The sequence below is a fragment of the Moschus berezovskii genome, chromosome 17 (assembly GCF_049115385.1).
Source record: "Moschus berezovskii isolate FMDL1 chromosome 17, NW_MosBer_1.0, whole genome shotgun sequence".
NCBI classification, from domain to species: Eukaryota; Metazoa; Chordata; class Mammalia; order Artiodactyla; family Moschidae; genus Moschus; species Moschus berezovskii.
In genome coordinates, this window is record NC_142476.1 from 9,163,877 (window position 1) to 9,177,211 (window position 13,335).

General features: G+C 36.7%; 1 protein-coding gene across 6 annotated transcripts in view; it reads left to right on the forward strand.

Moving 5' to 3' along the window:
* KCNT2 (potassium sodium-activated channel subfamily T member 2) overlaps positions 1-5,328 on the forward strand; it is a 448,004-nt gene extending 442,676 nt beyond the window's left edge. For all 6 annotated transcript variants that reach the window (XM_088845012.1, XM_088845009.1, XM_088845010.1 and 3 more), the window contains one exon: positions 4,862-5,328. In XM_088845012.1, coding sequence (XP_088701138.1) covers positions 4,862-4,973 — 112 coding nt within the window. In that variant the 3' untranslated portion in view covers positions 4,974-5,328. The remainder of the gene's footprint in view (positions 1-4,861) is intronic.
* The last annotated feature ends 8,007 nt before the right edge of the window (positions 5,329-13,335 follow it).

Here is a 13,335-nt window from a genome sequence, read left to right on the forward strand (position 1 = left end):
GAAGGAAATGGCAACCCACTCCAGTGTTCTTGCCTGGAGAATCCCAGGGATGGGGGAGCCTGGTGGGCTGCCGTCTGTGGGGTCGCACAGAGTTGGACACGACTGAAGCGACTTAGCAGCAGCAGCAGCAGGTCCACAGGATGTGTGTATGTCTATAACCAGGAAAATAAGCAATAAGGCCAGTGACTTGGAAGTGTGAGGACATTCTGTGACGCAGAGCCTGCAGTGGATCCATGCCAAGTGGTTTAGAACTAAAGTTGGTGTTAATAATATGCCAGCAGTTAGAAACCAGCCTACTTTTAGACGTTGCCAGTTTTCTGGGAGATTTCAGTTGGGACTGAAAGGATTCAGTTTTGTTTTTTGTTTGTTTTTTTTGAAAGAACTTTCTAGGAAGCAATGGAATTGATTGGCAGGATGGAGATAAGATTCTGTCATAACATCTGGATGAGGGTTGTAAAGGCAAAAGCCTACGGAATAAATTTATGGAGGCAAAGTGTAAGAGTCAGAATCTATGTGGTTGAAAAAAAAAAAAACAAAAAAATTTACTCTTTAACTGAAACATGTCAGGATGGTGAGGCACTTTTCCAAGCAGAAAAGAGCAGTCTTTGCGTGAGGAGGAAAGAGAGATGAGGAGCTGGGTTTTCGGTACATTGTTCAATGCGCTAATGGAAATGTCTAGAAAACTTATGGGGATACAGTGCTGAGCTTTGGAAAGAAGCTAGTTCTACGTAGAAATTAGTTATTTTTTCATCTTCTAAATGGATGAAACTTAAAATAATTATTTTTTAAAAGAAAAGATACTTAAAGAAGAAAAAGTAGAAGAATGAATGTTGGCCTATTGAGTAGTAGTACTCAGTTTTAGGGCCAAAAAAATGAATGTGCTTCAAAAACTTCTCAGAAAAATAACATCAGCAGGAGTAACTATAACCCAAAATCAGTGGGAAAAGATTTTATATAAGGCAACAGAGATACAACTAGCAAGTATAATAATGTTTTTTGGGGTTTTTTTTTTGCCGTCTGATAGTTAAAATATTAGAGCTTTGAGGAATCAGATGATGATCATTCCAGCCACTAACGTTCTTAAGGCAGCTGTCAAATTTTATATCCAGTGCTGATGATGAATTTATGGAGCACTTTAAGTTAGATGAAAATATCTTATTTGTGATGTACCTGGCTTTCAACTGCCCATTCTGGAGACTGCACCTCGTATATAATTAAAATATGATAAAACTGCTCTGTTTTTCTCTGTCCATATACACTTATCTTTCCTCCTTTGACCCATAAAATCAGGCAGTTTTTATTAGTTATCCAGTCTGCACTTGTAGTCCCAACTTTTGTATGACTCCTTTTCAAAATTTCAGTATATTTAAATTGATTGCACCTTATTTTTATTTCATAACAAGTCATAAGTTTTTTGAAATTAATATGATTATTTTCCATGATTATTTCTCATGAAATGCTAAGATCATGTTAACCTTTTGGGTGTATGTATCTAGCCTTCTATCAAATAGATTTGCAACTCAAAATAATTCCTGAAACTTTTTAAAACTCAAACATAAAAAGATAATATGGATATTACAACATATACAGGAAAAATAGGCATGGGATTTTCTGCCTTTTAGATACTATTATTTGTATTAGTTTTAAGCTAAAACATCAAATTGACTACTATTTTAAAAAACAAAAAAAGACTCCTTTCCATGCCCTGTAGTTTGGGCATTGAGATAAACAAATTTTAGTATAACTGGAGCAAAAAAAAAAAGGTACCATGACAAGATGTACAAAAAGCACATTCAAGAAATTTATTTTTTATTAGACTCATAAGTTTAGTAGTGATTATAATATGGAAGGGGACTTCTGCAGCTCAATCAATGAATTTAGGGAATAATGGATTATACCCAAACTTTTTATGGTTTTCTAAAGAACCGCATTCAAAAGTTCATTTCAGTTGAAGGCACAACATTAATTTGATTCAAAGAACCATAAATCACTAGATGATATGGAAATAAAAAGTTTAATGGGCACTATTAGTTTTCTTCATTGATCTACCATGCTATCGATATTCACAGTAATTATAAAAAAGGCGCATGGATAACAAAATCCAGTCAATAGATCCAAGTATGCAAATTTCAACTTTCATTTGATGGGAGAAATTAGACTACAGTGCTTTAAATTGCTCTTCTAGTTTTCATTAAAGGACATCAGTTCAGTTCAGTTGCTCAGTCCTGCCCGACTCTTTGCGACCCCATGGACTGCAACATGCCATGCTTTCCTGTCCATCACCAACTCCTGGAGCTTGCTCAAGCTCATGTCCATCGAGCTGGTGATGCCATCCAACCATCTCATCTGTAAGCCCCTTCTCCTCCTGCCTTCAATCTTTCCCAGTATCAGGGTCTTTTCCAATGAGTCAGTCCTTCACAAAAGATGGCCAAAGTATTGAAGCTTCAGCATCAGTCCTTCCAGTGAATATTCAGGACTGATTTCCTCTAGGATTGACTGGTTTGATCCCCTTCCAGTCCAAGGGAATTTCAAGAGTCTTGTCCAACATCACAGTTCAAAAGCATTAATTCTTCAATGCTGAGCCTTTATGGTCCAACTCTCACATGCATACATGACTACTGGAAAAACCATAGCTTTGACTATACAGACCTGTGTTGGCAAAGTAATGTCTTTGCTTTTTAATATGCTATCTAAGTTGGTCATAGCTTTTCTTCCAAGGAGGAAGCGTCTTTTAATTTCATGGCTGCAGTCACCATCTGCAGTGATTTTGGAGTCCAAGAAAATAAAGTCTCTCACTGTTTCCATTGTTTCCCCATCTATTTGCCATGAAGTGATGGGACCAGATTCCATGATCTTCGTTTTTTGAATGTTGAGTTTTAAGCCAGCTTTTTCACTCTCTTCTTTCACATTCATCAAGAGGTTTTTTAATTCCTCTTTGCTTTCTGCCATAAGGGTGGTGTAATTTGCTTATCTGAGGTTGTCGACATTTCTCCCAGCAATCTTGATTCCAACTTGTGCTTCATCCAGTCTGGCATTTCACATGATGTACTCTGCGTAGAAGTAAAGTACGCAGGGTGACAATATTCAGCCTTGATGTACTTCTTTCCCAATTTGGAACCAGTCTGTTATTCCATGCCTGGTTCTAACACTTGCTTCTTGACCTGCATACAGATTTCTCAGAAGACAGGTCAGGTGGTCTGGTATTCCCATCTCTTTAAGAATTTTCACAGTTTGTTGTGAGCCACACAGTCAAAGGCTTTGTCATTTGTCAATAAAGCAGAGAACATCTATGATCCAATATTCATAAATATGTCCTTTAATTCGGACATATTTATGAATATCTTCCTTTTGGTCTTTAAGAGAAGTACAAGTCTTCATTATAGTTTCCATTTTTAAGTTAGTTTCTCCATTTATTTGTGTGACTCCTAACATTATTACAAAGTGATTAAATACTCATTGCATTTGCATCTGAACAAGACATTTTAGGAGCTGTGTTACATGTATTCACTTTCCACCTCTCACTTCCAAGTGCTCTTGGCTTCCCACTGCCTCTAGAACAGAAATGGAAACTTATCCTGAAGCTGAAAGTCCTTCATTAGCATTTTTCTAGGTTCCTTCATGAATTCATCTCCTGTCTTTTCCTGGTCTAACCAGTCGTCTGAAGTCAAACTCATTTCTGAACATGTCAAGGTCATCCCTCGGATGGAACTTTTTTCTCAGTCCAGTTTCCACCCTACTTCTACCTGGAGAGACATCAAACTAACCCCCTCAATAAAACATTCCCTCATTGTCTGCTGTTGTTTTCATCTTTCTGTGGTGTTTGGAATTTCTTTTTCATCCTTTTATCTGCTTCATAAATTAAATCCTCGGCAGGGGTCAGAGACTGTGGCTTTTCATATCCCCAGATCCTAGCTTGTAGTCTAGAGAAGCTCAAGAAACAGACACTCATATCATTAGGCAGTCTAAAGTAAACCATGCTTCTTGAAACAAATTCTAACATTGAAATGTGTGAGTTTGGCAGATGAACATTTACCTACTTACTAATAGAGTGAATTAAGAAAAAAAATTTTTTCCAGTTGCTTAATATCACATAGCCTGAATTTTAGGTTAATTAATTTAAAATGTTATCTATGCACAATGTTCTTCAAAGCATTTCTGAAATCATTAATTTTTTTAGAATCATAGAATATTTAAACTAAAGACTATAGAAATAATTTGATCAAATTATTACTAGTTATGAATGATAAAACTAAGAAAATTCAGATGATATAATCATGGCTAAAATTTAGGTCTCCTTGATAGAAAAACAGCCAAAGTAAAGAATAATAAATCAATATATTTAAAGTGGATAACCCCCAGGGACCTATTGTATAGCATATGGAACTCTGTTCAATGTTATGTGGCAGCCTGGGTGGCAGCTGGGATTGGGGGGAAAAGATACACATATATGTACGACTGAGTCCCTTTGTTGTTCACTTGAAACTATCACAACATTGTTAATAGACTATTACCCTAATACAAAATAAAAAGTTCAAAAAAAGAGAATATATCAACAAAATACTAGAATAAAATATAAATGCTTGATAAGGTGAATATGGTGATGGATTATAACTGAAAGATAATGATTCATCATTCATCCATATTCATCTTCAACGTTTTTAGGAATAGAAATAATACAAGCCCTGCAAAATTTTACAGACCAAATAAACAACACCTCCTTCCACCAACATTTTATAAAGACAAGTTTTGATAACCATAAACACTAAACAAACAAACTTGAAGTAACAATCTAAAGTGTCAGGGTGGATGAGCTTTGCGTTTAGTTGCTACTGCAGTCATTTATTTTGTTTTCTTTTATTAGATACTTAATCCGACCGGATCCACTGGCTTACCTACCCAACAGTGAACCCAGTCGAAAAAACAGCATCTGCAACACCATGGTTCAGGACTCTCGAGAGGAAACTCAGCTTTGATAAAAAGAAAATAATAAACTGTTTTTTTTCCCTCCAAGGATGTTACTTGGAACAACTTTAGATCTTAGGAAAGAAAAAACATTGCTGGCATGAAATAAACTAGATTGGAATATATCCAGTTCTCTCATATTTTAAAAAATCTATTCTCCTGGAAGTATAGAGTATTTTGAAACTTGAAGTACTGCTCATTGGTACTCCTCCTATTAATATTTGAAAGACATCAATGGAATGGTTTTGAAAACCTAAATCAGAACACAAAAATTTAAACCTGATGTTTCCTAGTTTGACAATGATGCAAACCGTAGAAGCCAATTTTTTAAAAGTATTAAGGCTTTATGAAAGTAAACTAGAAATCTAACTGTATTTGGTGCATCCCATTGGATATAGAAGATGGTTGCTCCTCTTAAAATTAAATGTGTCCTATTACCTTGCTGTTCTATAAAAACAGCTCATCGTACTGTGTCTAGTCTTCTCTACACAGATAAACAAATTTATGTGGCTGACTTCTGTGTAAGAATCATAGTTTGCTTTAGAATATGAATCCTTCAGTCATTTTAACCTTTTTGTTACCTTTTCATATGATATGATATCCATTTTAGAATTTCCCATGTTGATAGCATGTTTTATTACTCTGAAGAAAACAAAACAAACAAAAATAAATATTAACTACATGAAATTTTCCCTAACTTTATGTTTGACACACATTGTATGCCAAGAAAAGTATAAAAACAAATATTTGTTGTTATCCTAACATATTGTTCTCCTAAGAGAATACCTAACATAGGGAAAATACTTGAAACACATTTGTCAACTTAAATTTACTCCAAGAATTGAAACTGAAATATTAAGTAATGATTTTCGTTAAAATCTTGAGCTTTAACATTTTTTATATATCTATATAGTATATTTCATTAGAAAGATACTTTAAAAGAAGCATAATTATGCTTTTTATAGACTACAAAGAATTTCAAAACACTAGAAGTCCTCCTTTATGCCTTTAGCATTAATCGTATTCCAAAAAATGCCATATCAAAATTTTACCTAAATTAACTGTACTTTAACATTGTGCAGAAAACATACAAAATAAAGATAGGTAGCTTGGGGGAATTCCCTGGTGGTCTAGTGGTTAGGCCTCTGCGCTTTCACTGCCAAGGGCCTGGGTTCTGTTTCTGGTCAAAAAACTAAGATCCTGCAAGCAGTGTGGTGTGGCCAAACAGAAAAGGTAGTTTTTGCCATTTAAATTTAATGCAGACCATAGAGAATTTGATAGTTATAAAAGAAAAGTTGACCCTTGGTGACTCCAGTGCTCTTACCTGTATTGCATTAGTCCCCTTCAGAAACAGGTTGAAAAACACAGAGCTTAGTTTGCAAGGTAGTTGGAATGTGTTGTCATTCCCATGAAATAGATACTGACAAATTTTAAAAGATATTTTTGTTCCAAATTTTTTTTTCTGAGTTTTACTTTGAGTTTTAATTCAACAGAAAGTAGAATATTTAAAAATAGAAAGAGACATGGTATCATTTCTTTACACAAAGCAGATAAATTTAAAAATTAGGATTAAAGGTAACAAATAAAATCTAATATTCCCCCATAATTTTGTGAATATAAAGTATAAAATGTGAAATTATAGATTACAGCTATTGCATAATTTGGCTTTGAGTATATGAAATGCTTTTTTGTTGTTGTTTTTGTTTAATATTTTACATTACTCTCATTTTAGAACGACATGAACACCAAGAATTTCCCCTGAAATAGGGAGACCCTATATTTAATTCTCTTTAACCAAACAAGGAAATAGAAACACAGCTTAAAGATGGAGTGCTCATACATGTGTATGTGTTATAAACACAGGTGAAATACATTTGACAAACATATTCACATAGAAATTATTCAAAGTGAAGGCAGAATTGAGTTAGTATATATAATGGAAAACAACAATAAATTTAATGAACTTGTTTCATATTTGCACATTGAAATTTAAGTATGATGTTTCTTTGAGTTGCTATGTCTTTACCCATTGCAGTTGTGTTTAGGAATAAATGTAAGGTTTTATGAAATCTTCTATTTCCTCCAATATCTCAAATTGAGTATTTTTGCATTATGACAGTTGCCAAGAGTAGGATTTTACGCTAGGTAGGACCTGACTGTATTTCCTACAAAAATAAAAAATGTGTTTCATAAATTTTAAAATAATTATTTTTGACTATGAACATTAGTCCAAATTTAATATTTAACACAATTCAGATCAGCTTACTATAATGATGATAGTTTATTACTCTTTCTGTTATTTAAAAAATAAAAACACACTTATAAAAGCCTTTTAACAAATGGTTGCCTTTTTAAATTACTTACACTTGCACATGAAAATAAAATATGAAGTCAATAGTAGTTCTTGTAACCCTATGGGATTTGGTTCTGTTTATTGACTATGTACCGTTTTGCTACCAGTTACATTCCTTTAAAATAAATAATAAAATTATTTCTGATGATGAAAAACATTTATTTTGGCAAAACTTGAGTTGTGTAGACAAATTGTAATTTGATTTGCCACAGTTGTATTTTTACCTGTCCCTTTAATATTTCAAAACCAATATAAACATGACGGTGATATCACTGAAAAAGTTAGTGATAAATGAAGTTGTTAAATTACTTAAGGAAAGAAGGACAGGGAAGCCAGAGAGACAGAAGAGAAAGTGAACAAAGGGAAGGGAGGGGAAAGCAGATAGGGAAAGAGATGAAGAGAGAGAAAAAGAAGCCAAAAAAAAAGGGAAGGAACAAAATCAAAAAGAAACACCAATGTAGGTGCCAGAAGATAAAAAAAAAATCTTTTTCTTTTAAAAACTAGAGGATAATGTCTCAAAAGAGTAATTTAAAGGCCAGAAAAACAGTGCTTAGGGAAAACCAATTTTAAATGCAAAACTAGACTTTTAGTCAGGGAAATGGAGCAGAAACTTTTCTCCCCATTACTTCTAAGTGCAGCAAAGAACCCTAGATATGAAACTGAGCAGCACCCTCTGGGCCTTCCTAGGGACAGACACACCCTCCCCCATGTCCTAGGAAAACAGTCAAACAAGACAAAGTAGCACTAACTTAGCCAAAAAACAGAGTCAAGGACACTTAGTTCCTCAAGAGCTCTTAGTCATATTCTGAGCCACACCTTGGAGTTGTTCTGCAGATGCTGAAACCCCCACAAGGGAAGAAGTTGACTACATGCTGACCACCAGCACATAGACCCCAGACCAGTGGGAACCAGAAAATTGATACTTGAGATTCCTGAAAAACCATCCTGTTACCTCACCCCCAACCAACCAGAAGGATGTACATGAGCCAGTTGCATTTGACCCTCACCTTCACCTTGCCTTTAAAAAGCCTTCCTTGAAAGCCACTGATAAGTTTGGGTTTTTTGAACACTAGCTGACTGTTCTCTTTACTTGGTGCCTGGCAATAAATACTGTACTTTCCTTCACCACTGCCTGGTGTCCATAGATGGCTTTGCTGTGCCTCAAGCAAGCAGACCTAAGTTGGGTTGGATGACAAATACTACATATCAGTCCAGCATAAGAAGGCTGAAGAGAAGGAAGATGGACTAGGGAAGTAGGGCTTGAGGAACAGCATGGTGATGAGTTCTCTCGGTTTTCTTTTTGCCTCCTACAATTGCTTTGGATATTTGGAAATACCAATGTCCATGCATGCTCAATCGTGTGTGACTCTTTGCGGCCCCACAGACTGTAGTTTGCCAGGCTTCTCTACCCATGCGATTTCCAAGGCAAGATTTTTGGAATGGGTTTCCATTTCCTTCTCCAGGGGATCTTCCCAATCCAGGGACTGAATCTGCACCTCCTGAATCTCCTGCATTGGCAGGTGGATTCTTTACCACTGTTCCACCTGGGAAACCTCGGAAATGTTAGTGAGAACAGCAAAACCAAGTAAAGCCTGCTCTTTTCTTCTACGGGACCAACTTTGCAGCATATGCAACTGTCACAGCACCAGACTCCTGATGACCCCGCAGTGTGAGTGGCTTGTTCACACAACATCTCCAATATATATGCTGGTCAACACATCCAATGGCCAGCAGATTCTTTCAGCACCCCCAGGATGGTTGTATAAAGTGCCACCAGTGGTACACTCCCCCGTGAAGACTGTCCTGAGATGTTCAGCAAAGAAGTACCACCGAATTTTCTGCAATTCTGTGAACTATAGCAATGCCAACAGCCTGGTTTCGGTCCTGGGGTCTCTTCCTGGATGCTCAATCTCAGCCCTTAAGATAACGCATGCTCCTTATATCTGTTATTGCTGTGTTATTTTCAAGTCCTCTTTACTTATTACTAACCAATCTGTCATTGCTCCAAGGTTCTGATACAGTTAATGGTTAACTGTAACTTTCTTTGTCTAAATCACTGTGTAGTTCTTCAGATTAGATCCTGGCTGAAAAAAATACGTAAGTCAGTAGTTCTCCATCTGAATAAATCTGAGATAACGGTGATATCAAATTCCAAGGCCTGGTCTGAAGGACATATTTTTGGAAAATTCAGCAAATTAAATAGTACCTGCTGGGAAATTTTTAAGACAGACACCACTTACTCTGTGGAGCGTTCAGTCAGTTCAGTTCAGTTCAGTCGCTCAGTCATGTCCGACTGCGACCCCATGAATCACAGCACGCCAGGCCTCCCTGTCCATCACCAACTCCCAGAGTTCACTCAAACTCACCTCCATCGAGTCGGTGATGCCATCCAGCCATCTCATTCTCTGTCATCCCCTTCTCCTCCTGCCCCCAATCCTTCCCAGCATCAGACTCTTTTCCAGTGAGTCAACTCGTCACATGAGGTGGCCAAAGTATTGTAGTTTCAGTTTTAGCATAAGTCCTTCCAATGAACACTCAGGACTGATCTCCTTCAGAATGGACTGGTTGGATCTCCTTGCAGTCCAAGGGGCTCTCAAGAGTCTTCTCCAGTACCACAGTTCAAAAGCATCAATTCTTTGGCGATCAGCTAGACAAGTATTATTTCATTTTGATCTCTGATCATTTTATAGAATTGTTCTCCAGTCTATATTATTTGAAGGAACACATCAGCTTTAACTGTGGCTGATCAATATGAGATTATACCAAATGGTTCTGAAAAAAATGCTATTTGGCATATAATTAAAGATTATGTACTATCTTAGTATTCAATAAAATTTCATTCTACTGTTTATTAATAAAAATGTTGCAATAGAGTTAAAATGTCTGCTTTCCTAAGTAATAGCAGAAATCTAAGAAATTGCACTGTAATTTAGTCACATTTCAAAGAAATACAGAATTGTACTCAGAGCCATATTTTTTATTTTTCTCTGTATACAGATAGGTTTAATTTCATGTGCTAACAGACTAGATAGTTTTGCACTTTAAAATTAAATACATTCCAAAAGGAAAAGTTCCTGAATGTACAGACTGCTATTCCCTGATTTGTATGTTATTAATACTTATATAGAATAAGAAAACTTGAGGATGTCTTGGAATATTTCAACTTAACAAAAGATTGGACCTATGAGATGCTCTTATTACTAAGCCTAAGGTAAGCACTCAAGTTGAGATTTGTAAATACAATTATTGATTTATATTATTTCAAGTAGTATAAATATAATGGAAATATTTATTATTTTAGCTAAGAATTCAAACTTAGACAAAAAATATTGAGGAAAACACTACTTGAAAAATGCTTGAGTTTTAGAGGTTTAGGGGCCAACTAAGCCACAAATGATTTGATTTTGAAAAGAGACTATCTTATGATCACTTTGTAATGAAATTAATTGACTTTTAATGTTTTTGGCAAAAAGCACAGTATGATATGACTATTAAACGACTAACACTTTCACTGAAAAACATGTTGTATAAATAATTAAGTAGCTGTGTTTGATTTACTATCTCTAACTAAAGGAGAAAAATCTTTTATTTTGAAGTACTCAGCCTACTCCAAGTTACTGTGGGAAATCCTCGTTTTTCACTTGTGCTCAGACTGTCAGTTGTGTCTGATTCTTTGTGACCCTATAGACTGTAGCCCACCAGGCTCCCCTGTCCATGGGCTCCTCCAGGCAAGGATACTGGAGTGGATTGCCATGCCCTTCTCCAGCGGATATTCCTGATCCAGGGATCAGACCCGCAGTCTCCTACATTGGCAGTCTCCTACATTTTCTTTACCACTAGCACCACCTGGGAAGAACTTATTAGATGATACTATAAGTGAAAAATCACTTAATAAAATAATTTTATTTTGTCATTTTCAGGTCATTCTATCATTTTCCCCCTTGAGTTTGCTGAAATATTGATAGTGTAAAAGAATTTCAATCTAAAATGGAGCCAGAAAATGCAAAATGGAAAAATCTCAAACACGTGCCTTCAGGAAGACAGAAACTTAAGAAATGAGAAATGATTTGCTGTAAATATGTGATTTACAAAAAACTAGTAATATTGGTATTTCTTAAATGAGAAAGAGTGGGTCAGGATTGCCTTGTACCGACCTCAGGAAATGTCCTTCATGATTTCCAGACGGATGAACAAAAAGTGACCCAGGTCAGGTTGGTCTCAACAAATAAGCTGAACTGAGTTTGTGTGTCTGGTGAGGCTGGTTTTGTCTGAGTAGGGAAATAGCAAGGCTGGTCTCCCCTGGTTTTTCATTTAAAAAAATTCTAACTGAACTCTCCCTTCTTTGTGCTTCTGCCCATAAATACAGTTAACCTCAAGCCCTAAACAGACCTGCTTGTTATTTTGCTATTGATTTCATGTCCCAAGTTGCAATTCCTCTGCTATTCCTGAATAAACTCATCTTTTAAAAAAGTTATTTATTTTTAATTGAAGGATAGTTGCTTTATAATATTGTGTTGGTTTCTGCCGTACATCAACATGAATCAGCTATAGTTATACATATGTTCCGGGTTTCCCTTGTAGCTCAGCTGGTAAAGAATCCACCTGCAATGCAGGAGACCCCGGTTTGCTTCCTGGGCCAGGAAGATCCCCCGGAGAAGGGATTGGTTATCCACTCCAGTATTCTTGCCTGGAGAATCCCCATGGACAGAGGAGACGGGCGGGCCACAGTCCATGGGGTCACAAAGAGTGAGACGACTGAGTGACAGAGCAGAGCACAGCTCACGCATACGTTCCATCCCTCTCGGCCCTGCCTCCCACCCCATCTCACCCCTCCCTCCCACCCCATCTCACCCCTCCCTCCCACCCCATCTCACCCCTCTCGGTTGTCGTCGTCATAAACTTATTTTGTGGCAATTTTGAGTTTGCCTCATTTTCCCTTTTCATTTTGGTCAACAAAACCATGTCTTGTAAATACGCTATTAAATGTGTATTATTAAGAATCTGCAAGAACAAAAGCTTAGCATTTTAGAATTGTCCCTGTAATATTCGTAAGCTTTTTCTTAAATAGAAACTATCCAATATGACAGAATCTGTCTGCTTCATAATCATTTGGATTTAACAGAGACATTTTTCTGTATTAAAAGAATCAAACTTCCCTGACATTTTTCAATATTCCTCAATATCCTCCTTGTGCTTCAGTTCAGTTCAGTTCAGTCGCTCAGTCGTGTCCGACTCTCCACGACCCCATGAATCACAGCATGCCAGGCCTCCCTGTCCATCACCAACTCCCGGAGTACACTCAAATTCATGTCCACAGAGTCGGTGATGCCATCCAGCCATCTCATTCTCCGTCGTCCCCTTCTCCTCCCGCCCCCAACCTTTCCCAGCATCAGAGTCTTTCCCAGTGAGTCAACTCATCGCATGAGGTGGCCAAAGTATTGCAGTTTCAGCTTCAGCATCAGTCTTTCCAATGAACATCCAGGATTGATCTCCTTTAGAATAGACTGGTTGGACCTTTTGATATAAAATAGCCACCAAAACAATCACTAAATTCATGTAACCTTGAAGGAACTTAGTGAAGTAATTTAATGTATTTTTGTATCATGGATAAAAGACAATTTTCATCTGAGTCCAAAATCAATTCTTTGTAACTCTCCCAATATCATCACAGAATAAACTACAGAATACAGATGATGATCAAAGCTAAGTAATTTGTTTTGTGTACACAATATTGATCACTTCTGTAGATTTTCCTGTGTTTTAATTGCCACAACTTATGTCCTGGTACAAATTACTGCACCCACTTACAGAGGCAGCTACTTTGTGCTGGGCATGCAGATGAAGCTAAGTGGTGGGAAATTGTGGCTGTGTGCAAAGGTGATTTGTCATCCAGCACCAGCTCCTCAATCTTGTAACATGGCAATTGTTTCTTACAAACTGATATGTTTTGTCCAAGGCTTTGAGGGCTAGAAACTACTGGCCTTGGTACCTGCATGATGAAATTGGGAAATAAGTTTGGT